The sequence below is a fragment of the Tenebrio molitor genome, chromosome 7 (genome assembly GCF_963966145.1).
Source record: "Tenebrio molitor chromosome 7, icTenMoli1.1, whole genome shotgun sequence".
Lineage (NCBI taxonomy): Eukaryota > Metazoa > Arthropoda > Insecta > Coleoptera > Tenebrionidae > Tenebrio > Tenebrio molitor.
The window spans coordinates 7,638,943-7,665,876 of record NC_091052.1 but is presented as its reverse complement, the minus strand read 5'-3'; the positions used below and the strand labels follow the sequence as shown (position 1 = coordinate 7,665,876).

The window sequence follows — 26,934 nt, the reverse complement described above, 5'->3', positions numbered from 1 at the left end:
TGTCGAGTCATTTCTAATTTTACGAAGGTGACTCATCAGTAGAGAGCGGATTTCTAGTTTTTATGCTTTTTGTGGGGGTTATAAGTAGCTCAATACTTTTTGAGATGTGTAACAGACTTAAAATTTTGAGTCATTTGAGCCCTATTTTGTTATGCTTTTTTTGCTTTTTTTGCAGTTTTATGCATATTAAAATGTATATGCTTATTTACTGCCTTTTTCCTTATTTATAGGTATTTTTTCATTCTTTACTTATTAGAATTTTTATTGTTTTAACACGGAAAACATTCCGTTGCCGCAAGAAATGAAAAAAATTAATTTCTCGTTTGTCGTTGATGAAATGTGGTGGCAGCCAGGTTTATAGGAACTCATCTCTCACTTTGTTGTTGCGAAAAACCGGTTTAACACGATAACACTAGGCGAATTATTTGCTCCATATTTACCGATTCCCTCGTATTCCTTCTTAGAGTGCAGGTCATTGTTTCATTTCATTTAAAATTTAATTCAAAAATGCCAAAACCAAAATCTACGCCTGATGAGTGGATAAAAAATTTTCCAGAATTTATAATTGAAAATAATAAAATATTTTGTCGAGTTTGCGTTAAAACCGTAAGTATTTTTTGTGTAGTTACCTAATTCTCTAGTATTCAGAAAATATTATTTTAGATTCAAAGCGAAAAAAAATATAATGTTATTCAACATATGAAAAGCAACACTCATGTTGAACGAAGAAAAAAATTCGAGATTTCAAAATTTAAACAACAAACTCTACAAGAATCTGTTGCAAGCACATCACGGCAAAACGAACAATTTCAGTTTAACTTCGACTTATGTAGGATGATGGTTCAGTCCAATATACCATTCAAAAAGTTAGATAAAGGCCCATTTCAACAGTTTCTACAAACCCATTGCAATAGACACGTTCCGGCTGAGAGCACTCTTCGTAAAAATTATTTAGAGCCAGTATTTCGAGAAGTGTGTAACAAAATTAAACAACGCATCGGAAGTAACTACATGTGGTTTGCAGTCGATGAAACAACAGACAGTTGTGGAAGGTACGTGGCAAGTTTAATTCTCGGTATTTTAAAGGAAGATATTCCTACTAAAGGATATGTTGTCAGTTGCAAAGAATTGTCCAAAACAAACAGTAATTCGATTACCAGATTTGTTAATGAAAGTCTTACGTCTTTTTTTCTTCCAAATGCCGTACCAACGGACAAAATTTTGCTAATGATTTCGGATGCCGCTGCATACATGATTAAAGCTGGAACAAACTTAAAAATATTTTACGAAAAATTAATTCACTGTACATGTGTTGCGCACGGACTAAACAGAATAGCTGAAACTATACGATTAGAATTTCCTGTGGTAAATAAGTTAATTTCAAATGGTAAAAAAATTTTTGTTAAAGCCCCACTAAGAGTGCAATATTTTAAGGAAACATTTCCAACCATACCTTTACCACCAGAACCAATTTTGACCAGATGGGGAACTTGGTTAGAGGCCGCATTTTATTATAGTCAATATATTAATCAATTTGAAGAAGTAGTTACCGAATTTGTCGACGCTCCGTCGCAGTCAATAAGAAACTGCATAGATATTTTCAAAAATAAAGAGTTGCGACAGAATTTAGCTTTTCTAAAAAGTAATTATGAATTTGTATGTGAGACTATAACAAAACTAGAAAAACAAGGTGTTCCATTGGTTGACTCAGTGAATATGGTTCAAAAATTTAAAGAAGAAACTAACTCTGTGAGAGGAGCAGTTGGGCGTGTCGTATCTGAGAAACTCGACAATGTTTTAAACAAAAACACAGGTTTTGGTATTTTGTGTGACATAGCGCGAGTTTTACAAGGCGAATATGTGGAAAACTTAAACATCGATTCTACAATTATCCCCAAATTCAAATTTGCGCCAACTACAAGTGTAGATGTGGAGCGCAGTTTCTCCAACTTTAAAAATATATTGAATGATCGACGAAGAAATCTTACAATTAATCATTTAGAACAACTCCTTATCATTCATTGTTTCAAAGAAGAAGATTGAAGTTCAAGTAGTGTTTTCTAACCATAAGGAGTTGTTTTTTGTTGTATAAGCAATACAAAAATGTTATATTTTCATTTTTAGGAATTGTGTTTTATTATCTTGTTTTTATGCTTTTTAATGCTTTTTTGTTTAAAATAAAACTTTTTTATTCAGTATGTTATGCTTATTTAAGCGCTTAATTTTTATTTTTTTGTGCATATAAATCCGCTCTCTACTCATCAGCAACGCGGTCGGTCAATATGTATTCAGTTGCAGTAAACAGGTTCAAAGGTTTTCTTTACGAGCGCGTAACACGGTTATCGGAAAAAAATTACAAAGGGAGATACAGTGCATAAAGATATATTTAAGTCTTCATGTACAAGCAATATTACATAATGATCCGTATAATAATAACCCTACAGTTCGTGGGAGTCAGCGATACCCACCGAGTGCTTGTGCCGGGTTGAACCCAGACGTGAGGCATACAAACACTGCGCTTACACATGTAAGAAATGAAAGTAAATATTCGAATGGAGAACAAATTATTCACAAGTTAAGACTTGTCCCTATCGCCAATCCCTCGACACCATTGCGCAACTACTACATTATACATAGTGTTATATTATAATTATATATTCTAACTTCAGCTCGACAATCGGCTTGTTTTTGGAGCCACTAGTGAAGCTGTATTATCATCCATGATCCAAATTTGGCTACAAAAGATAATCAAGTAAAACAGTTTATTTCATAAACTATAAGCAGTTATAAACCAAATAATGGGACATGCAAACAACATACTACAATTAGAATAATGATCTGAATAGTTTTTTATATACACCGAATGCAGGCAAGGGGGCTCGTTGGCCTGTATAATGGGCCTCCTAAACCAGACACTTGCACATGTGTGTACTTCAAGAGAGATACCATAAACAAAAACTAGTACTAGGTTCTACTGTAAAACTTGTATCCCAAAGATCACAAAGATGTAAGCTAAATTTCGCACGATGGACTTAGTCAAAAAAACGCTTATAGTTCTGATCATGTAAATATCCATGTTTACTGGTTCCACTTGGACATACCGGCCCACCCCTGCAAATATAAATTCGATTAAAACCACCGTCTACACGAAGTGTACCTAAACTCCATCACTGGTAACTTACATGTTGCGATTTGTCTTGTATATCGTTAACGTTTGGGCGGTTGCCATCCCAAGATAAATCTTGGATAAAATCGGTGTGGGTCGGCCTCCCTATCGGTTGCTGTTGCTGCTGCATTAAATACGGTTGGATTGGTCCGTTGGAGAAGTTGTGGGGACTCTCTAAGGTCACCACCGGCTAAAAATAAAACGTTCTCATTTTTATCGTCATCCCCCCCATAACCAAATCCAGAAAAAATATAAAATCGTGGACGCTTCGTTATTGTTAAATCATGTTACACAACAACACCCATTTTTCCCACTAGACTCGATGAATCACGATTTAGGTGAAACGTTTTAGGACAATTTAAGCTCTTAAAGATAACATCTAACATCACATAAAATTGGTAACACAATAATATCGACGAATTTATAAATATTGAGAAAATGTGTCATTCATTGTACATAATTCTTTTTTGCTTTTAAAAATTTAATAACTACAGAGAGGAAAATAAGCGTTAAAAACAGTTGAAATAGACATGCAACCATCTACTAAAAAAATCTTACTATTACGAAATCTCACCGATTTAAATGATGAATCCAAAATTCAAAAAAAAAATACACAAAAATACAGGAAGAAGTAAATAATAAGGTAGCGACTGTCTCATCAAGTCATCAAGTATCCGTAAAATTGTAGTTACAGTTTATTGTCACATTTATACCGAATAATTCAAAAAATGTCTGATCACGAGCTGCTGTGAAAAAGAAAAGATTGCACAACTTATGCCCTGGAGACTTAGAGGACTTTAATCGATCACCCAACCAACCGTAAATGTCATTATTACGATAGTTGTCATGGATGAACTGTTATAAATTGCAAACGTTGTTTTTGTTTGCGAGTGAAAATAATTTTGAGAGTTTTGAATTTTATGAGTTACTAGCTTCTGCGCGAAACTTTCCTCGCGTATAAAGGAACGTGACAAGTCAATATAAAGCTGAATTTTGATTTGAAAATGTATTCATTCAGTTTAAAAAACCAACTTATCTTACTTAATAAATTAAGTAATGAAATATTCAGAAAGGTCGTACTTTAGACCTTAGGGAATTAAATAAAAAATGAACTTGACTTTTAAGCTTACGTAAAATGACGTGGTGACACGATTACACACTACTTACGAGGAATCAGCCTCCATCATAATATGTAGTTCGATTTTGATGACTATCTCACATTTGTCTAATTTGAGATCTCAAATAAAAATGGTAATAGTCATTTGTTTCGAGAATCCGCGCTTTTTCAGTTACACATCGTTAAAAATAGTGATGGTGCCGTTTTGGCACACGAACTTTCTTTTCTTTCACTTAGCCCACAAATAAATTTATGCTCTCAGTCACTATTAATATCTAACTGTCGCACAACAAAGTCAGAAAAAATAATGCACTGTGCACCACCAAACGCTTAACAATTTTCTTTTTCTAACAAAGTTCGCTTGAAGAAAAACGAGCCGTCAGTTTTTGAGTCAGGCGGATTTAAATAGAGAACAAGACAGCAGACAACCCAGAATCCTAAGAAATGTCAATTTTTTTCTGCACCTCGCAAGTGAGCCAAAACGTTTTAAAATGTTTAAACGTCAAAATAACACACAGATGCTCCAATTTTATTAGATTAACAATTACTATAACGAATAATGAATTTTTGGAACAGCTCAGGGTATTATTGTGACTAAAACCTGCACGCACTCTTTTCAAAGCTTTTATTTTTCACAGCGGCTCTTGAACATTTTTTTTTTTTTAATCACGCGGTATATATTATCGGGTGTTCATTTAGTAGGCGTTGAAGAGTCGATTGTGATCGCACCACGGATTACAGATCACGGATCAGCTGTTTAAATCTAACGTCACTTTTTGCGTTGTTCGTGTTTTTACCCTGCAGACCGACGAGTGGTGCGTACAAAAAACAGTAATTTTTCTCACCAAATTAGATGAATCATATTAATAATTTACGCGGAAAGTTTTAATGAACTTGTTATGGAAAAAAAACAATATAAAATGAAATATCTACCTATGATCAAAAGCCGACGAATTAATTTGAACATTTCCTTTAATAATAATTATACCCTTTAACTTATTCATATTTCCGATGTTTTTTCGTATTTTTTTATTAAAATTTATTGCGTTTTAGTGTTTTAACTCTTGCATAATGTAATAACAATAAAATAACAACTCGCGTACAGTCAACATCCATTAGTTAAATAATATAATTTGTATGTTGGACCTATTGCGAGATTTTTTTTTCCTCATATGTAAAAACATGATTAACGAACAATAACTTACCGGGAGCGTCTCGATATACTGCTGCATTTCTTCAGCATAAACTTGTCCCCTGTTGATGTTAAACTGTTCGTTGGTATTCAACCACCTCCCTGGCGGTTTGACTTCGCTTCCGAACATCCACGCTCCCGTATCCATATTGGCGTAGACCTTCCTCGCCCTCTCCGTCCCGATAGGTTGGGGTTGCTTCCTGTCCTCCATGTAGTGGCCGTCGCCCTGATGCATGTTGTGAGCGCTGGGTAAGTTGGGCGACATGTTGGGTGAATGATTGACCATCCCCAGATCCGGCCCGCTCTCTAGAATCTCACTTCCGGTTGCTCTCGCCAAACTGTGGAGAGTCATCCCCGCGGGCATTCCGCTCAACAGCTCGCTCTGTTGCTGGGTGAAGGGTTGTTGCATCTGCATCAACGGCCACCTAGTTTGGGACGATCCCACCCCCGACCGGTGGTAAGAGTCCACACCGGCCTTCGCTCCGGAATACAGAGCGTTGTTGTTCTGGCCCGGCATGGGAAAGCCGTTGTACATCTGAGGACCCTGCTTGGTTGGCATCGCGTTGTAGACGGTGCTGGCGAAATCCGGGGCTTTGGGGTTGAGTCTTGACATGCTGACGGCCAGTGGCATGTTGGTCTGTTGGGATTGAGCGTAGTTCAAGTTCTTCAGAGAGTTGTTCGGGTGGTAAGCCGACTGCAACAGCTGACCCTCGTTGGTCATGTTGAGCATGTTGTGGGGAATGTTCGCCGACCCTGACTTGAAGATCTCCGAATAAAAGTGGGCCGAATCGTTCTGGCTCGACACTTGCGGCCTGCCGATGTTGCTTCCGATCGGTGCGAGCGGCTGATTCTTCGACGGTTCGGGGTAGACTTGGAAAGAGGCGGAACTCGCCGAAATATTCGGTGGCGTGGTGCTGTTGCTGCTCGTCTTGGACGACACCGGAGAACAAACGGTGCCACCACGATAGCCCGGCGCTTTAGACACGTCCACCATTTGCGGAGGATCCTGGTCTATGAATTTCGGTTGCATTACAGTTTGAGAATTCGAACCACCAGTGACCGCCGCGAAATTGACAGGTTTCTGAGATTCATTGTCTCGCCTCCACATCGGCTGGTCGGCCGAATAAAACAGTGAGTATTCTGGTGGTGTCTGCAAATTGTTCTGCTGGCCGATCTCGTCTTGGATTTGCACCGTAGACGACTGCACAACGTTCGGAGTCGTGCTCCTCACCACAGTTCCTGAAGACTCTGAAACCGGAACTGAAACGTTAGCCTGACCGGTCGAATTTCCGAATCCGGGCCCCTTTCCTGGACTTTGGTAGTGTTGCATATTGGGCGGTGCCGAAGCTGTCGGTGTGGGTCTACTATGCTTTGGCGAAGAATGTGTGTTTGAGGTGGAGTGAGGGACAGATTGGGGGGAAATGGGACCGGTGTTGTTTGACGGTAAACCTAGACTCCGGGATTTGTTCATGTTAATTCCATGACTGACGTTAATAGACAGTTGATTCGCCGTTGTTTCCGTTAATTTTGCTGCGAATGTTTGTGTCGCTGTGGTGGTTATTAATTTGGTAGTTGTTCGACTTGCGACCGAGGATGACGATGTATGAGGTACCGATGAGCGGACTGCGGCAGCTTGGGCGGCTGCATTTTTCTCGGCTTGAGCCACTAACCTGGGGGCGGTTACGCGCGACGTAATGATGGGGACGGCTCCGCGAAGCTTTACGGTAGTAGTCGATGACCTCGATGACGACGTCACCGATGGTGCAACAGTCTGAATCGTTTTCGATTGCGTGGTCGTTGTTAAAGCCGACGGCTGTGTCACAGTTAACACTTTTCCTGCTATTTTCTTAGTCTACAAAAACAAACAAAACAATTACATAACTTCCACACACAACAAACGTTTGATACGGACCCCAATCTGAGTTTTATCCCACAATGTAGTCGTAGACGTCGTCGTTTTATTTGTCTTGGGCAGCATTTGTAAAATGTCCACATCTGGATCTTTAATCAACGTAGCGATCAACGAATGTGCTTGTTTTGTAACGTCGGGTGCACCCCTAATAATAAACCGCCATGACATAACAAAAAACAATTCTACTCGTCAACTTACTTGATCGTGATGATTCTCTCACCCTGACCTTTACTCTGCTTCTCGACTTCAATGTGAGCTCCCGTCGCTCCTCGTATGGCGTTAATATTACTACCGCCCCTACCGATCACCCTCGAGATGGCGTGCAACGGTACCGACACTTTCTTCACCCCCGATTCAGACATGGACACGGTTTGGATAGATGACGACTTCCGTACAACTTCCTTCCAGCCTTCTTCTCTTTTAGATGACTGTTTTGGACTCGTCGATGAACAGTTCTTGGACTGTGAACTGTCATTTTCGTAAATGTGGGCCTTCTTGGACTTATTGGAAACGTAGTTTTCGTTTCCCGTGGCTTCAAAATCGTCACGTTCTGCTGGACTTTTTGTAGCTTCAAAAACAAGTCCCTTTCGGATGTGCTGCACAGATTTATTTTTACTGTCAGAACTTTTATCACTTCGTTTTTCTACTGTGTCATTTAAATTTGACGATTTACTAGATCCAGCTTTAGTGGAAGGACTGTTGTTTTTCGAATTGGAATTGGCCTTCTTCTTCTTTTTATCCTTTCTTTTGTCGTTTGGTTTGATGTCGTTACTTGAGCAGCTCCCCTGACTGTTCGCATCAATACCGCTGTCCCCTTCTTCTTTATCGCCGGAATCTCCATTGCGAATTGCTGGGTCCATATTGACATCTTGAACGTTATCTGAAATATCCAAGCGTGAAACTCAAAAAACACCACCAGCATCACGTTTATTCTCACAAAAAAAAAAACGAACACCTACCTTCCTCTTCTCCTTTCTCGTCCTCGACATTGATCTTCTTGTCTTTGTCGTCGTAGTTCTCATTCTTTTTGTTCTCCTCGAGTAACTTTCGTCTCTCCTCCTTTTTCTCCAGCTTCTTTTTCTTTTTCCGCTCTCGCCGCCGCGCAGCTGCAAGTCTCTTGGTTTCTTCCCTGTTTTTCTCCATATCCAACTCCTCCAGCAGGATAGTCGCGTTCTTATTCGCCTTGGCAGCTTGGGTCTCTTTAGCGGCTCGTATGATTTTAACGCACTCTTGACATTTTTCCAACAACTCCTTATCGCTGACGGTCGCAATGTACCTGATCATCTCTTGATCACTGGGAAACTGCGTAACGTGATGAACCATCCATTTTACCACTTTCACGTGACCTTTTCTAAAGGCGGCCATCAAACAAGACACTTTTCTGTTATCTTGAGAGTCGATGTCGGCGCTGATGTTGTAAAGTAACTCGACAACGGCCAAATGACCACCGTTAGCTGCTAACCACAGAGGTGAATTTCCTTTCTTATTTTTCACTTCGATCTGAGCGCCTCTACACAGGAGAAGCTCGACGAAGCGAACGTGCCCTTTGTCGGCAGCTATGGTTAGAGCTGTGTCTCGCGATGACGGTACTGGTGTGGCGTTCACGTCCGCACCCTTATCTAAGAGGACCCTGCCCACTTCGACGTAGCCTCCGCTAGCGGCCTCCATGAGCGGCGTAAGACCAGTCTGGAACAAATTTTAAAATACATCTTCGAGTCACTCGAATAACGAAGTGTCTCACCTTGGCTCTGTGTTCGACGTTAGCTTTTCTATCCAACAACAAACTGACAACTTCATGACGCCCTTGAAAACACGCTAACGTTAAAGCTGTATTGCGATTCGTTTCTATTTGAGCATTAATATCGCTTCCCATGTCAAGTAACAGTTTTACAGCGGCGGTATGGCCGTTCATTGCAGCTAACATAAGAGGAGATATACCTAGTTTGCTTCCAGTACGTGAATTAATCTCGGCTCCGTGACTTAAAAGTAATTTTATAATGTTGACGTAACCACCAGAGGCGGCCAAACTAAGAGGGGTGTAATCTGAAACATTCCTGTGCTCTTTGTTAGCATTTCTGTTCAGGAGAAGCTCAACGACCTTAAACAGTACAAATTCAGCAAACCGATTCGTTTTTTGGACTTAAAACAGTACCTCATAGCGCCCCCCAGAGCACGCCAAGCTTAAAGGAGTATCCTTTGTTCTTTCGGACTGAGCTTCAATGTCCGCATTGTGGTTCAGTAGAACCTCCACGACTTTCTCGTGCCCGGCTGTGGCAGCTAGTATCAGGGGTGTAAAACCTTTTTTGTCTCGATGTTCGATATCGGCACCCCGATTTATGAGAAGTTCCACGAGATCATCGTGACCACCCGCACAAGCCAAGGTCAACGCTGTATCGTGGTTGCTGTCGGTCTTCGAATCCACATCGAGACACGGTAACGGATTCTGACATTGTTGATTCACCCCGTTGTATTGGGTGATAGCTGAAATAAACGACATGTGCTTAACGAAATCCCTGCCGCAAGGCATGAACAGATCAGACGAGTTCGTTCGGAAAGTTGCATGAAAAAATTTAAACTTAATTAAAATGGTAAGATCTATTGACTGCTCTGTGAGAAAAACGACTTTCATAATTTGAAAAATAACTTATATTTTTAAAATCTGATATGCCCATGCTCCACGAATGTGTTTCACGTAACATAACGTTAGATCCAAATTAGTGAGACAAATCTATCCAATCGATCAAAAGTGAAGTACCTGCATTGTTGGGCCCAACTTGATAGTTCTGGTTCTGCTGAAAATTGTTTCCTTGTAAGTTTTGGTTTTGGTGTCGTACAACTCGTCCCCCTTTTTTAACCTTTGTTCCTTCGACGGCTTTGCCAGGTTTTTTGGCCTCGTTAGCCGTTTGAGGCGTCTGAGTTGCCGCCTGTACCTGGTGACTGACTTGCTGTTGGTGGGTCTGGGCTAACTGCTGATGTTGGGTACACGACGACTGACAATGGTGGGCGGTTTGTATTGGAGCAGCGCTTACTACATGACTGCAAGGTGTCTGTACTTGGGGCGCGCAAGCGACTTGTTGTGGTGTTATGTAGGGTTGTGCTGATGTACCGGGTATAGACCCTACAGTCGTTGGAACCACCGTTGCGGTTGTTATTGTTTCGCTTGTACTCGCACTCGGACATGCTGTAAGTGGGTTAATTGTGAAAAACTTCACTCGACACGAAATCTGCATAAACTGATAAATTTTCTTACTCACGTACACACAAAAATAAATAAATATACACTAACTTGAAACCTGTCAACTTTCGCTTAATATGACAAAAGTGGCGCCACCTGGACTCACCTCTACTCGCCAAACTCGGCCTCGCCTATTTATTTACCTCTTTTTGACATGTTTATGCAAATTTGTTCATAGTTAGTGTGTTCAACCAACTGAACAGTGACACGAGACAGTATTCAGTTGATTAACGAAATAATAGAACAGTTAGTCACAAAAAAATGAAGCAATAATTAATCACCTAATTGTTGTTGCATTAAATTAATGCCAGCTTGAAATCCTGCTTGGTAGATAGCACCACTTTGTTCCTTGTTTGGCATACCTGCAGTGGTCAGATAATGCTCGTATGGATAAAGCGTATGCACTGGTACTTGGGCGCCATTTGTGGGAACGGCAAAGTATTCAACACGCGATAGATCTGTTTGATTTTGTAGTTCTTGTTGGCCGGCGAAAGACGCCAGCATGGTTTCGTCAATAGCACTCGGATAGGGTTGTACCTAAAGAGAAGTTAACCCCTTAGAATAAGTTCGGTCGAACGCAAGATTGAAAGTACCTGAAGATTATGCTGATTTACACTTTGGTCATTGATATCAGATGTGTTAAAAGATTCAAGAGTTTGAACAACATCATCTACTGTTGAAAAATCCTTTTCTGTTATGTCTAATTTAGTGACTTTACCATCTTGCACATGGTCATAGAGATCTAATCGTGTTTTCTGCTGCTACAAAATATTGTGATGTAGAAAGAAAAATGACGCTAACAACGAATGATGGCAAATGTGAAATCAATCAACCCATAAAAAATATATGTATATAACTTAAAGACGCTGTGCACAAATATGGTAAAACCATGATCTCATTAATGATTATTAGGGTACAAATAATAACAGCTCACCTACAAGCGTTATTAAAAAATTAGCAGCTGAAATACTTACAGGTGATCCAACAAAAGCGGCTCTAATTGATGTGTTTTGAAACTGCTGTAGGATGGACGCTGTCAACAGATTTTCATGACTGTCTTCTTTCAACACCAAAGACTCTTGATCTATGGAATCAAGATCTAAACCTTGCACGTTTAGTGTTTCCGAGATGTTAAGAGTCTTTTCCCCGGGTTGTTGGGGTTGTTGTTGCAACTGGATGGGGCTAAAAACTTGCGTCGACTGCTGACCATACAGATTCGCTTGATACTGCTGTTGGAGTTGTTGTTTCCTCAAATTTTTTCCTTCTTTCTTCGAGACGGCCTTCGCCTTGGGTCGATCGCTGATAGCCGTATTCTAATTTAACAAATTGGTCGTCAGAGGCGCAATTTTTATGTTTAATTCGACTCCTTCTACCTGGCTGACTTCCGCGTGAGAGGTGACACTCTGAAACTTGATGGGTTGGGTGGTGGTCGTGCTGGCAGTGGGCAACGCTACGGATGTCGTGAGTGGCGTAAAATAAAATGCCGGTTGGGTCTGATTTTGGTTGAACGTTCCCGTGTCTCCGCTGACGGCCAATTTTAGGGGCGACTGCAAGCAAGTTGCTCCTCCTGTGTAGAAAGTATTGTGGACTTGTAGATTGTTGGCGGGAAACATGGAACCTGACATGCCAGTCCCCAGCCCTGATAAATATGCGCTATCAGAACCATAGCCACATGGATTCGCATGCACCCAAACAGGAAAATTAGGAGCTTATGCATGCCGAGTTAATGTAATGGGAGAATGAACGCGCCAGTGTCGAAAATCCATGTGAAAACTACCTGATGAGGGTTACAAATCACTACCACCCTTGCTCAGTAAAGTTTGTAAAAAAAAATAATAAGGAAACCCACGTACTAAGCACTGGTCATTCTACACTGAAAGCAGCTTTAAGTAATCACCTTCTAACTACATGCACAAATACCCTCTACAAAGTAATGCTAGTGTCTTTAATTTTTGTCACATTTAGGCATCATCTAAATATGTACAAACATCCAAGAATTGTTACTCTTTTAACCGAAATAATAAGTTAAGCTTTTCTATTTAGAAAAAAAAAACTTCAGGAATTAACGCAAAAAAATTAAAAAAATTAGAAGAATAAAATTGAAAACCTACGACCAACAATAATGCAATTACGAACAGAGTAAAGTTATTAGCATTCCTTCAAATATGTAATGTTGTTAAAATTATCTCTAACATTACTGTTTATTTGTTGTTTTAATGATAAGACGTGAAAGATATTTATTATGGATAATTTTATAATTTGAAGTCTTTTCATTGCAATAACTTTACGAGAATTTTTCATGCCTTCTGACATAGTCAATCACGCTTTTAACAAAGTCATAAAAACAATGACAGTTTTAATTTCTTGTTAAATTTTATATTAATCCAGGGAGAAAAAATCCAAAAATTTAATTCAATGCGTATCATGATTCCTTGAAGCAATTTCGTTTGTTTAATTATTCTATTCGATTTTAAGTTAGAATTTTAATGTTTTTTATTAATCGTTTTTTGATTTTTTACTGAATCCATTCTACAAAATAATTAATAAAGGTGATGAAAGAAAAACTAAAACGACATAAATTTCACAAGGACTAGTTAACTTCTTTTTGTGTGAATACATGCATGCAACACAAAAGCGTTTAATAATTCCGTTTTATGTACAATGTCACAAGTGATGTTTAATGAATGCAACTGAAGGCATGAAAAGCGGTAACGTATGCATGTAGTACGATTTCCCCCATAGAAAAGTGATTTAGACGGTGTGAAAGAGCTTGTGAGGTGTATTATTTGTAATTAGATTTTTTTGTGTTAAAAATGCCTCATGCCCCCACAAAGTCGAATGTTATTAACTCTTTATCCATAAAGCTTACAACAAAGCAGGAAGGTTACATATTATACATAAATGAGAATTCATGAGTAACTTGTGTAAATTCTCCAGCATTTAATACATGCAAAAAATAATACGTACCTTGCTGCTGTTGTTGCATAGCAATGTCTATATTTAACATATGAGGCAGTGTATTATTAGCAGCAGCAGGACACTGATCTTGAGGAATTGCATATTGAAATACGTGGCTATGAGAAGATTGCTTCCCATGAAGTTCACGTTCAACCCGCTAAAAACTGAACGTTGTAAACTCCGCCTTGGCAGTTTACTTGTATTACAACTTACATGCAACTCCTCAAGAATTTGTTGTTTTTGTGTTGTGCCCTCATCAGAACCCGAAGATGACACTACATTGTATTGTTTCTTACGACTTTTGATAAAATCAATTAGCGTACTGTTAGGGTCTTCTTTGTTGAGGAACTCCATCGCCTCCTCTTCGAAGTCGGTCAGAGGTAACGGTTGCGTCCGCACTTGTTGGGCTTCGGCGGAAGTCAGGGTTCCATCGAACACGGCACCGGTAGAGCGACTCTTCGCCAACAGCGATTTTCTAAAAGTGGTTTGATTTTGTTGATTCTCTGATGTTCTACTTGAAGTGGTTGATACTTGCTGTTTGGAAACGTCCAGCGACGGACTGCTCGAATCGTCCTGAGGAACTATCCGAACCGCCTCCGGTACTTCTTGCAGAACACCAGCTACAAGCAAACGCAAAAGTTTCAAATTTAAAAACAAAACAAATTTGTAGCACTTTCTCCCTTATTAATAGAAATCAATCTTGAAACTCCCTACCTTGGGGTGGTGGAAAAAAGTTGATCGGTTGTGCAGGCAAGTTGGGAGGCATCGCTCCAGGTGGTAACGGCGAGTCTCGGCTACCAACCTGCCCCGGAAGCATCGACAAATTGGTAGCCGTTGTTGCCCCTTGTTGATGTTGATTAATCATCATGTGCTGCATCGAATGGGGGTAGTCTAAAAGTAATTGCACTACGTTCGTGTGGCCACCTTTCGCAGCTTCGATCAACATGGTGGAATTATCCTGAAATATTCAGCGTTGAACGAGAGAACTGTCCGATCTCCGCACCAAGATTACCTTCAACTTGTGGCAGGGATCGGCGTTGTGGCTTAAGAGAAGCTCCACGACCGACAGATGTCCTCCGGCACACGCCAACGATAAGGGCGTGTGGTCGTTATTCGTCGTTTGTCGTCTAACGTTCGCGCCTTTCGATATTAAAAACTGTACAGTACACATGTGTCCTGCTCGACACGCCTTCATCAACGGTGTTCGCCCTCCTTCCGACTCATGCTCCAAATCGGCCCCGTACTGGAGGAGGTAGTCTGCAACATCCGTATGGCCGTTTTCACATGCATACGTAAGTGCAGTGTCTCCAGTTTGGGTCTGAGCGTGGACATTAGCCTCGTTCTCTAAGAGAAACTTCACTAAGTCCAGGTGACCCTCTTGAGCTGCCTCCATGAGAGGTGTCGAAGCTCCCAATTCGATGTCTGCACCACCCTTCAACAGAATGTCAGCCACTTCCGTGAAGCCGCCGCAGCATGCCAGCGTCAAGGCCGTCTCCTGCGTCTCGTCCGTTTGGGCGTTGATGTTAGCCCCTGCAGAAAATTAAAATGGTAATGTTCACGAGCAGCAAACAAAAGTGGCAACAATTCTCTTTTTAAACCATGAAAACAAGACCTAAACCAACCACACCTAGCTTTATTATAATTACGAAACAAAGATAATTTTTAAAAACCCTAAGAACTCAAGAGGTACAATGCTCTCACTAGACGTTTTAGTAAAGATTGCTGCAAAAATATTACAAGCTCCACCTGCAAAAAGTGAAAACAAATTTCGATATTTACAGAAGAACATGGCGGCAGCAGCAGTGTCGAGTTGTCAGGGATATGATAAGAACAAATACGAACAAGAGAATTAAAAATAAAACGAAAATTAAAACGAACTGTGAAGGCCTATTCTGGTTGTGCGTTGAGAACTGACACATAAAAAAATAATTTTTAGAATAATTACAAGCAAGACACTAAAGATCAGTGTAAAAAAAAAAAAAAAAATCAAAATTATGTTCGAAGTAAAGGACACAATAAAAGGAGAAAAACGTGAAGAACCTTCTGGAGTGTAAGGATAATAAATCAGTCGGATTAGCAACTGAGAAAAAAAGCATCAAACACTAGAACTCCAGATAGAGCAACAAACATATAATTGAACAATTAGCGATCAAGCATACAGCTCAATAAATCGATTTAAAAATGGATATAAAAAGATTATTTTTAATTTTCACTCGTTCAATGTTGGTAATAGACAGAAGGGACGATCGGCAATACCGACTATTTGACATTTCATCAATATCATTGTTCCGAACCTAAACTAAAATTATTTCATTACGTACTACAATGGGAAATAAGACACTAAAGTTGTTTTATTAAAAAAAAAAGGATTAAACGTCAAGGACTAATTGCACGGGCAGGTCACGTAATCTTTTTTTGCACCAAAAAATCCAAACATTTCTTTATGCAAAACGAATTAATTACCTTGTCCCAACAACAAATGAACCATCTCCTCGTGACCCTCCCTGGCGGCTTCCATCAGAGGCGTGTAACCTTCATCGTTCACCTCCTCGATGTTCGCCCCCCTTTCGATGAGCAACATCGCCAGATCTACGTGACCACCGCATGCGGCCAGTGTTAGAGGTGACTCGAAACTGTCTGTCGGCATGTTGACTTGCGCTCCAGAGTCCAACAACAACCTGGCAACTTCGACGTGACCGTCCATCGAAGCTTCCATTAACGCCGTGTGCATCTCGTCCGTCTTGTGCTCTTGATCGGCGCCGGCCTCCAGCAGAAACCTGACCATCTCTAGATGTCCTTTGTAACATGCTAGCGTGAGCGCCGACTCCTTGAACTCGTTGGAGTGGGTGTTGATGCCGGCGCCTCTCTTCAACAGGATCTTGGCGAGATCGACATGGCCGGCGCTGGCTGCCTCCATGAGCGGAGTGTGACCGTTCTCGTTGTGGTCTTCCACATTGGCGCCGTTCTCCAGCAGGAACTCGACGACTTTCGTGTGACCACCGGCACATCCGTACATCAAAGGAGTATTGCCTGAATTCATGAATTATTTTATCATTATTTAAGACGAACCGCTTTACTTACCGGATGTTGACTGCGCATTCACGTCTGCACCGTGCTTTACAAGCAATTTGACTATGTCTAGGTGTCCCGCTGACGCTGCTTCCATCAAAGGAGTACATTCTCCTTTGATGCCTCTGTCTTCCACGTTTGCATGCATCGCCAGTAGAACCTGCCGAGTAAAAAAATCGAGTCAGTTTACGATCGTCATAACTTCGTGGCCCCAATCGAAAAAAAAGTCACCTGTGCTAGTTCATAATATCCTGCACTGCACGCGAGTGATAACAGACTTTCTCCCTCGTCAGACGTCTCGTGTACGGATCTACCCTCTGTTAGTAATTTCCTAACCGTTCCTACATCACCATCAGTGCAGGCTTCTACCAGGGACGTCTTCTCCGGTTGGGCGCGGGGGTTGTCGGAACGCATTCGAGTGAGAGCAGCGGCTGCTTCATCTAATGCACACGACACACTCGATGTTAAACGTCTCAGTACCTCAGGATCTGCAAGATGTTTACCATCCTTAGCGGCCAACTGACTGATACCTGAAACACGAAGTTCAGGATGAGGGCTCGCACGCAAAAACCTATCCTTATAAAATTTCAAATCTCGAATTTGGATGTACATGAATAAAATCGACTGATTTGTTTTTAAAATCAACGATGATTTGACTCCTTTGTGAACGAGCAACATTTCATTTTTAATTCTCTAACAACTTTTAAACAACAAATACTCTACATATACTTAAGTTAAGCCTGAAGTTATCTTGTTCCTACATAATTTTTTTCATAACTGGGGACCTTACTCCTTAGTCTCAATAAAAAAAAAAAAAAATCTTGAAAGATAATGTCTATCTCATGGGATTATCTAGGTCAACATAATATCTATAATAAGGGAGTTATTTCTAATCCAAATTTTTAAGCCCGTCTCAATCACTATTTTTATTGTTTCTACCAAGATCTAATAAAAACGATTTTTTTCGATAACTTCAAATCAGAGAAATATGGTGTCGCTAAATGTTGCAATTAACGGTTTTCTCGTTCAATAAACAATATTAACGCTGTAATGAATTACACAGTTGTCCCCGATCACTGATTTACTTTTTTAAATTTACATAACTGTACCTTTTGTTCTAGTACTCTGCATGTTTTATACACATGAAACGAAAGCAACCTTCGCGATTTTCGACATAATCGGGTGTCAATTGACTCATCAATTAATACATTGCGTTCCCTCAAAGGTACAAGCTGTTGAACAATTTTGAAAACTTCATTTTATTACTGTACAATTTGTACTACAAAAATTGTGTTATTGTTGATAACTGTTGTGTTAGACATTGTAATTATTGTTTTTCACTTGATAAGGTTTGTTCAATGTAAACATACGACGAACAGTTTTCACGATATCAAAAAATCTCTTACACAACAATATATTTTCGTTTCTAAATTCTGTTATTGTCATAATTAAGTTGTAAACATTTTTTTACCTGCAGCTTGTAAGAGAGCTTCAAGACGGGCCTGTGTCTCTGGATCAACGGCTCGATCTTCGTCGGGGTTTAGTAGATACTTGGCGGAGACGACCTGGGTATCCTCCTCGAACTCCTGATCAATCATAAATGACTCCACCTAAATCATATTATACGATACTTCCAAATCTCATTCATGCATTCATTCACTCCTCGACGTGATGGTAAATTATCGTTTTTGTGCCCGCCACTATACTAATTATTTAGCTGTGCTGTTCGGTGACCATTTTAGTACACAGTCAATTGATTTGTCTTTAATTTAAAACCGAAAGGCTTAAATCCTCTAGTCACAACTGGTTGAGTATTCCCCGTATATGTGACATAAAATATAGAGGAAAAAACAGTTTATCGCCACATGACGTACAATTCCAACACAAATTATTTGAAAGCACATTAAAATGAATAAAACCAATTAAAGTGTACGAAGTGAAACCTTACGCACATGCGCTCGTGTGAAAAAAAATGCATTTGAAAAACTCACACGCACATTTATTTCATAACAAACGATAATTGTACAATTTGTCGCACCCCCGTGCTCTAAATTCTATTAAAAATCTCTTATTACTACCGCCTGAACAACTGACCGAAACCCTCCTCGAAATGTGTTGTACAATTAAGTGAAACTTGACTTCCATGTTAAACAAAAGGGCTTCTTTACTGGAACAACACGATGCGGTGAAAATTTTAGCATCCGTTTAACGTAACAACATTTAAATTAAAAACAGGTTTCGTCGTTTTGATTTTCATACAATTATGGGAAATCAAATGTTAACACCAAGTAATGCGAATGAAGAAGGACACATTCTACTTAATTAATTTCATCCTCACCGCATAAATGTGTAACGTGAACAAAGAATAGAAGGTGGAATTGGCCGGAAAGACAGATACTGCCTTATGGACAATTAATACTACAAAAATCTTTGTTTACATGTCTAAAAATATTAAGTGTAAACATAACCCGAGTGTCATTCACAAATTTAGTGAAATTATTTTGGGAAGTAAACTGCCACCTTCAACACAAAATTGGAAGTTTTTCAACGGTGAAAAATGTGTAAAATTGTTTATGTGAAAAATGGATAAATTTAAACTTACTCAACGTTACAAAACAAATCCAATAATGCATCCTACATGTGAGCAAAGTTTATATATTTATTTATTTTTTGCTGAAAGTGCAGTGATAATTTAATTAACAAACAATAATTGCAAAATGCTGTTACAGTTTTTTTTAAATAGTCTAATAAAAAAAAATGTTATTCATTAGCCTTAAACCACCCAGCTGATTGGGGATTTATCAGTCAACATGACTAACGCTCGGTGGCTGTTATTTGGCGGTAGTCACTGTAAACGCGTCAACGAAAACACACCTTCAATCGCCTGTGGCAAAAATTACTAAACTAAAACTGAGTCAATATGCTTAGTCTCCGGAGCCAATGTGTACTCTTCGGGAAAAATAATTATGGTCTTAAATTAAAGACATGTAAAATAAGGTACATACTTCTACCGTTACCTCTTCCAACAGTTTGTTAATTAGCTTCTCGTCTTCAAACGAAAATGCACTATCCTGAAAAAAATTATTCAGTTTTAATGGAAGTCCTAACTCGACATTATTAATCTGTTTTATGTAATTTCAAGCAAATATTTGTGTAATTTTGACATCTGCATCTAACAAAATCACGTCTTCGATGTCGATTGCAGGTTTAAAAAAAAAAAAAAGAAATGGTTGTTTCATTCGCCCACAATTGTCATTAACTTTATTAACGTTTCGATTTTACATTGTCGCTGACGGCACAACGTTATCGTGACATTATCGACTTCTACTGTAATTCGATAAAATTAGTTTGATATAATATCAGACACTTTATAAATTATGCTGTGGTGACGCAGAAGCTTTGAAGTTTCCGGCTCTCTTTGATTCGTACCAGAATTTGGAAAAACCTTTCAACACAATTCGTCGAATCAAAGAGATTACGTGGAGGAGTATATACGGGTTTCGAATGCATTTCGAAAGCACCGAGCCACCATAACCTACAACAATCTATGACGACACCGAACCGCTGCCTAACTTCGTCAAATTAGCATTACTTGTCGCCAGTGACGACATTTCATCGGTCAAAGCGACGAAATCGACCCATCGACAAAGACAAATCCGAAACTGGCGTGTAACATCGCCCCCATTAAAAAAAGATGTACTTTTTTCCAGCACTCCGATTATAATCAACGATCTCTTTTGTATTTCTCCATTTAAATGTCTATATTTTTCACGTCACCAATTAAACAACACTTGTCGTTATTTTCATTCAAAACAAAAACATTACTGAATAAATCTTTACTCTGGTTCAAACTGGAACTGTAAATATTAACATTTAAAATTTCTGAACCTTCTCCAAATTCTAAAAGTGTTTTCAGAAGTCATCGGGGCACCCATAACGGACCAACATTTACGACGGTGTCTGCAAAATGTTGAATCAAGCTTGAATCTCACGGGCACCATTAGCAAATACTAGTTTTTTCAGTCATGTGAACAACGATCTTTTACTATCGAACGCAATAAAAAATTTAACACAAAATTACTAAAACGATGTACTTACAATCGGCTCATGGTCGTGGGAGCGAGATTCTTAGCAACACGAATTCACAAGACAGAGAAAGTGGGTGTACAAATCAAAATTTTCTTTTCTCTTTAAACGCCTAAATTTTCCGTGCATCTTATTACACGCATTATATTGGGCAAAAAAAATCGAAATTACCGACTTAATATTTACGATATTTTATTTTACAATGGATAGTTCACGAGTTGGAAAAGAATTTCCAAATTGGGTAATAAGCAGGTGTATGCATTTTCTCTTTTTGTTAGACGAAAACCCAAACGTACGGAAATCGTTTCATTAAACGTAATAACCCAAAATGTAAAATTAAATGCTGTATCGAGAACGCAATAACGAACAATCGCTTAATTATTCAGCATTGAAAGTTGTTTGGTGTTTACGTCCTAAAACATTTGACAATGCAACGAACATCGAATCTGGTAGATTGATGGACCGTTCACTGTTTAGCGGTTTTAATTTCAAAATGACAATCACGATTGCCATCATTCGAAAAATTTCAACATCAAATTGGATGGAAACGATTATTTTTATTTGATCCCGTTTTGTGTAATAGAACGTTATTATTTATAATTTGCATTAAACAGACCAACAGAATAAACCTGATTGTTCGGTCGACTTGCTGCATTACTTGAATAACGTTCACTTCCGGACGTACGTCCTTAAAGGATACGATGACGTAGAAGAAATAGGCAACAAGAAAGTGAGAGGATGATGATATCACATGTTAATTAAATGCGTTTCAATAAAATGAATTAAATTCACTCGGTGTTTGTGAGACCTCCAAAAAATCATTACCGCAAAGAACTGCCCATCGATTGAGATTTATGGACCCTCTAGAGACCACCAAGATGGTATTGTAGTCTCATTTAAAAAAACGTAATAATAAACAATAGCCGACGGTGGTTGCCCTCCGATGTGCGCCTACAACACTTCCTAGCTTTGTTATTTCAAGTAAAACGAAATTTATACTGTCACTCTTGATACAAAAAACTTATTAAGTTTCTTACGGCAGTCGTGTTTTTTTAATTTTAATTTTAAGACACATTTAAAATTGCATTTACACCGCTGACAACAATTTTCACCACGGTTAGTCATCGAAAGAAAGCTGCGAGTTAAGTGAAATGAAACAAAGAAAAAATAGCTGTTAGAATTTGTGGTTTTAAAAATAACTGGCTGGGTGTATTATAATTATAAACAATTTTCGAACACTAATGGCGAACTAATAAACATTTTATATTTCAATTTGACGGAAAATTAGTCGACAATTTACATTCGTCATTCATTACTATTAAGTTTAAGTGACATTCTGTAACCCGCCGGACAGTTTCTCGCCGGGCAGAAATTAACCTTTGCAATTTGGAACGTGCAAAATTTGAACCATTTTAATGCCCTCCCCGACCAGACGATTATTTTTGAGCGACTAATGTTGACATCGAAGCGCTAAAACTCGTCTTAGTCATCTAAAAATAATTCAAATAAAAATATTCACATGATTTAAAAATACATAGATTATAACCTGCGAAAATTGTAAATACTTTTGTTAAAGGTGCTGCATGCTACACATTAATAAAATAACCATGTGACAAATTGATGCTGTTTAAATTTTAACGATGTTATTACGCCATATAGATATTTCCGGCATCTCTACTTCCACCGGTTTATTAGCGCCTTTTAAAATTTGATACTGGAACATATTTGAATACGATCCGAACGTTGTTTGTTAAGTTAACAGTTAATTTATTCCACCCTTTGAAAACACGAACCGTGTCAAAATCATTTGATTGTCGTCACTCACTTCGGCACTTCCTCGACCTACCAGGCTGACAGAACAGTACATTACACAACGAAAAAAAAACTGCTGCAAATTGTAACGAATCAATTTCATAAAGTAACGAATTATTAAAAGGTGCAAATAAACGCTGCACTTTCAAATACCAAACACTAAATTTCTCTCCGATAAAAAAAGGGTCCAATGCAATTGCAAGTCACAAGAAACGCATCCTTTTTATCAACAATTGTACCGCAGGAAAAAAATCACTCATAAAAATTATTTCTGGTGGAGCGTTCACATCGCCATGTGGTATTTAAAAAGAGCAAACATTTCCAATTCTTATTAATGACGCTAAAATTTTTGACTCGTTGCATAATTACCTGGTCAGTTACCTCAGATAATCTATTGATAAGATTCTATTGAAAAGTAAATAAAAATAGCGCGAGCCAGTGAAATTCATTTCAAACTTATTAACGACTTAAGTCACACTTCGATTGAGAAATAACCGATTATTAAAAAAAACCTAATGATTATTTTTAAAATTCTACGCTCTATATAGTTGTGAACGCTTTTGTTATTCGGGTCTCTATAAACATGTAAAGACTGTTACTGCATCCTCAAATTATAAAATACCTCGAGCTTTAACTGCAGAAGCTTTGCCAATACCTACATGTTACAATAAGCAGCGGAATAAAATATAGATAAATGAAAAATCTGCAATTGAAAGGTCATTCCTGTTTCGCTAGGCTAAAAGTAGATCAGATAAAAAAGTTTTGTTGTTGTTTTATAATCAAAATGTGCGATAAAGTATCTACGTTTTCGCTTACTACTTACAGCTGCAGCTATAATACTACTATCAACAAAACTTGACCAGAAGTCGAATCAGTTCTTTTACTTAAAATTAGTAAAAATTTTATGGTCCATCAATTACTCAACAACTGAAGTCTGTAATGTGGTCGTGAATCAACTCTTTTCTTTTATCCTTTCAGAAACAAAATATCATTTAACTTAATTGCCCCTTTGGAACTTCTGTTGATTAACGGAAACTACTGATACAGAAAAAACAAACACTAGCTAGACGCTCTGGTTATACAGCTTCACAGGTCACACCGAATAAAATTTATTGATCATTTGCAAATCTTCACCTTTACGAACAAAAATCCTGGACAATTGGCCTCGATTTGAGCACTGCAAATTACAATTTAATTATCATCACAGGTGGTCTACTGAATAGAATCAGGTATTGCATTATTTGAATGTTTGTTAAGACACCGTTCAAGCAATGAAAATAATTGGTTTTGAAACGTAGATCGCTTCAAAAAATGCAGTTGCTTAATTCAACCTGACCAACACCGAAGATTCTATCGTCGCGACAGGAAAACAGCTGAGACAACCTAGAAGACTACAGTGGGTCTTTGATAATTTGTTTACAGCAAAAGAAAACGCATTTAACTAGATGTTATTTATAGAATTTTTCAACGGTGTAACTATCAAGAGGGACCTGTCGTTATTTGTATTATATATCACGCAGGTTCCACAGTTTTCGGGTCATTTAAAAGAAAAATTCTTGAACCGTGGCACCATATGTTTCGCCTTCGAATTACATGATTATTGAACTCCCATAAACAGTACTCACAATCGAAGTTTTTAAATTTATGACGGATCGTAACTGTAGCTTCCGTTTGTAAAAAGGTTGAACGAACAAGGCCTAAGTGTAGGTCGGCGTAAAATTCAAAACGCGGTCAAGGACCGTTCAATAAAAACCCAGCTGTAAAGTACTGTCAATTGCCAATCAGCGATTAAACCCTCATTAAAAGGGAAATTCAGTTAAGACTATCGTGTTTAACGATTATGTACACTCGCACATTCGGTGTGGGCCACACAACTTACCAAATTTTTCGTCAGTGTTGTTTATAAAGCAAATTTTACCGAAGAGGAATTCAGTAGATTGGTATCCGCTTGCCTTTCTAGGAAATATATCACGGGTGTACTAATTGTAGTTTTCGTTTTTTACCACCTGAAAATCTTATTGACCAGAGCTGCAGGCAATACAATACTCAGAATGGAGGGGATCGTTGTTAAACAAAATGGAAAATGATTTTTGTCAGGGTTAAAGAGTGGTTTAATGTCGAGTAGAGGCAAAAAATTCATTTATTAGTAAGTGGATAATGGGGCGAGGAGGGATGAAATGAAGCAGAGGTCGGGAATAAAATAATTACTCCGATAGTGTCGTTTGACGGCGCACAAGACGGTAAAGGAGCAAAATTGGAATTGTTGTCGATCGCGGCAGAATCGTTTAGTGTGAACAATAGTTTCGCAGAGAAAGTCGGCATTCCCCCAATAAAGAAGTTCGCATTGTTCTAAAAACAATTTTGCAAGTTGAAGTCGGATTCTTCTGGTAGAACTGGCGTGGAACAACAATGACGAAAGATCGAAGGACACGATCGGTGGTTTTTTAAGGGGAGAGGAGTGTCGATAGTGACACGAAAAAGCTGCACATTTTTGATGTTATTGTGGGAGCTGCAGGAAACGTCGGTTGTGTCTAAATCACAATGCAGAAGAATATCCCCAGAGCGAGATAACGGGAAACGGAGAATATTCGTAGGTCTGGTTTCGCGATCGGCAATAATTGGCGATTGTACAAAAGCGAGTTAATTTTGAACGATTCTGATCGAGGAGTCGGCATTTTGCGGAATGTAATGGATGCAATCAAGAGCGAGTAACTGTAAATAAGACGTATTTACTAACAATTTGGTCGTCGGATTCGGACGTGAACGAACTGAATTCGCGGTGGAACTTGCTGCGGGGAAATCTCGTCAGACAACTGGAATCTGAACTGTGACACTGGACAATTAAACGGGCAAAAGATAAGGAATGTTGTGATTGCGCAGGTAGTTCCGTGCTAGTTGTGTCTGTCTGGGGCGATTTTCGCAAAAATCGAGGAACAAAAGGTTTGACGTGTACCAAAATAGTCCTGGTCAAGTGGATGGTAACCAATGGTTCACCACAGCACAACACCTCGGTTTTGGACGTCGGTCCCTCCGTGCTTATATAATTGAGCCCCGCACGGCTTGTTTATAGATGTGGCACGGGTCCGGCGTGAAAATCGTCGATTAATCGGCGTTTTTGGCACAAATTCGATAATATGCGAAGGGCGAGTATTGCACGACACAGACATGACTGCCACAAGATGTCTCTCGACATAAGTTCATTGATACTTGGGCCTCGAGGCGAAATCGACGGGATACAAGGGACAAAGTAAAATCCTACCTCTGACACACTGTCCTCCTCGCTTTCCGATGAGTCGGACATATATCGCCGATGTTCTGAGTACGTTTCCGTTTCGGACTTTGCGGGACTCGAATTGGAGGTTGAATGGGGAGTCGACGATAAGTTCCCTATATCGTGGTGGACGTTCACTTTATCTATTTTCGGATTATCTGGCGAGGACTCCTGTGATACATTCTGCATGTTTGCCTTTCATTCAAACTAAACACAACGGAACAGTTTCGTTTATTTTACAAACCTCACTACACGCACTTCGCAAAGTACATTCGTTACATTAAAATCATCACCGTCGCCATTTTCCACTATGGCGAACGAAACCCGAACGTCGACCGGCTGAAACCGAGACTTGCACCACCATCTCCCCACAACAATGCAAAGCAATTTTTTTTCCAGGGGCTTACCTACAAGTCCGATCGAATTCTGCTACTCGAACGGTCGGTATTACAGATCATTCTTTAGTTACGCTACTTGTCAATCGATGTCGCTCTCACTCCAAAATTAATAAAGTCACTTTGGATAAGATAAAATTCTACCACAAATCCATGTTCCAATGTGTTAGAGAGAGAACTACATTTTCTGGCCACAACATGGCTGCGTGACAGAAAGTGACGTGTATTTGACAGGATGACAGGAAACACTACAAATGAAACTGACCTCAGTCGCAATCTCGCAAAGTGTAAACGTGGAAATTGTGTTGGCCAACAGTGCAAATTTCTACCTTTTTATATTTAGTTAAAAATAGTATATTATGATACAAGTTTATAAGGAAGCCTTTAAAGCACGCGCGATGAGTTTAAGGCCGCCTTTACACAAAGGCAACAATTGCCAACATGTTGCCTGCAACATTTTTTAGTAATGTTGCCGGTCATTACTAAAAAATGTTACAGGCAACATGTTGCCAATTGTTGCCTTGGTGTAAGGCCGCCTTAAGAGCACGACGCGTAGCGGAGTGGTTTTAACCTCGCAAGTGCTTTAAAGGCCCTTATAAACGTGTATCATACGCTTTTTTTTATTATACCTGCACTACAATCTCAAAATTATAACAAAAAAAAGTAAATTGAAATACCTTTTCTGAACAAATCTGTGTCATTAATCGTTGATATAGAAATG

At 39.1% G+C, this 26,934-nt stretch overlaps 1 protein-coding gene and 1 long non-coding RNA gene across 14 annotated transcripts; one reads left to right on the top strand and one right to left on the bottom strand.

Moving 5' to 3' along the window:
- Positions 1 to 29: 29 nt before the first annotated feature.
- Positions 30 to 2,196, top strand: LOC138134406 (uncharacterized). Its single transcript, XR_011160725.1, has 2 exons — positions 30 to 606; positions 664 to 2,196. It is a non-coding gene; the product is annotated as an uncharacterized lncRNA (long non-coding RNA).
- A 170-nt stretch (positions 2,197 to 2,366) lies between these two features.
- Positions 2,367 to 26,149, bottom strand: mask (multiple ankyrin repeats single KH domain). Of its 13 annotated transcripts, none has more exons than XM_069052616.1 (24): positions 25,807 to 26,149; positions 19,655 to 19,720; positions 18,121 to 18,259; positions 16,881 to 17,179; positions 16,662 to 16,809; positions 16,044 to 16,610; positions 14,593 to 15,110; positions 14,295 to 14,538; positions 14,116 to 14,200; positions 13,794 to 14,055; positions 13,590 to 13,737; positions 11,996 to 12,261; positions 11,597 to 11,935; positions 11,216 to 11,383; positions 10,904 to 11,159; positions 10,143 to 10,568; positions 9,540 to 9,868; positions 9,129 to 9,485; positions 8,347 to 9,073; positions 7,586 to 8,267; positions 7,388 to 7,532; positions 5,489 to 7,327; positions 3,183 to 3,356; positions 2,367 to 3,111 (listed from the first exon to the last, which is right to left on the bottom strand). In XM_069052616.1, the coding sequence occupies exons 1-24, from the start codon at positions 26,005 to 26,007 to the stop codon at positions 3,079 to 3,081; spliced, it is 8,418 nt and encodes a 2,805-aa protein (XP_068908717.1). In that variant the 5' UTR covers positions 26,008 to 26,149; the 3' UTR covers positions 2,367 to 3,078. The 13 variants fall into 13 exon arrangements, with proteins under 13 accessions (XP_068908717.1, XP_068908718.1, XP_068908713.1 ...); XM_069052617.1 differs by having other exon boundaries at positions 13,794 to 14,200; positions 16,881 to 17,089; positions 17,153 to 17,179; XM_069052612.1 differs by having other exon boundaries at positions 13,794 to 14,200.
- Between the last annotated feature and the right edge of the window lie 785 nt (positions 26,150 to 26,934).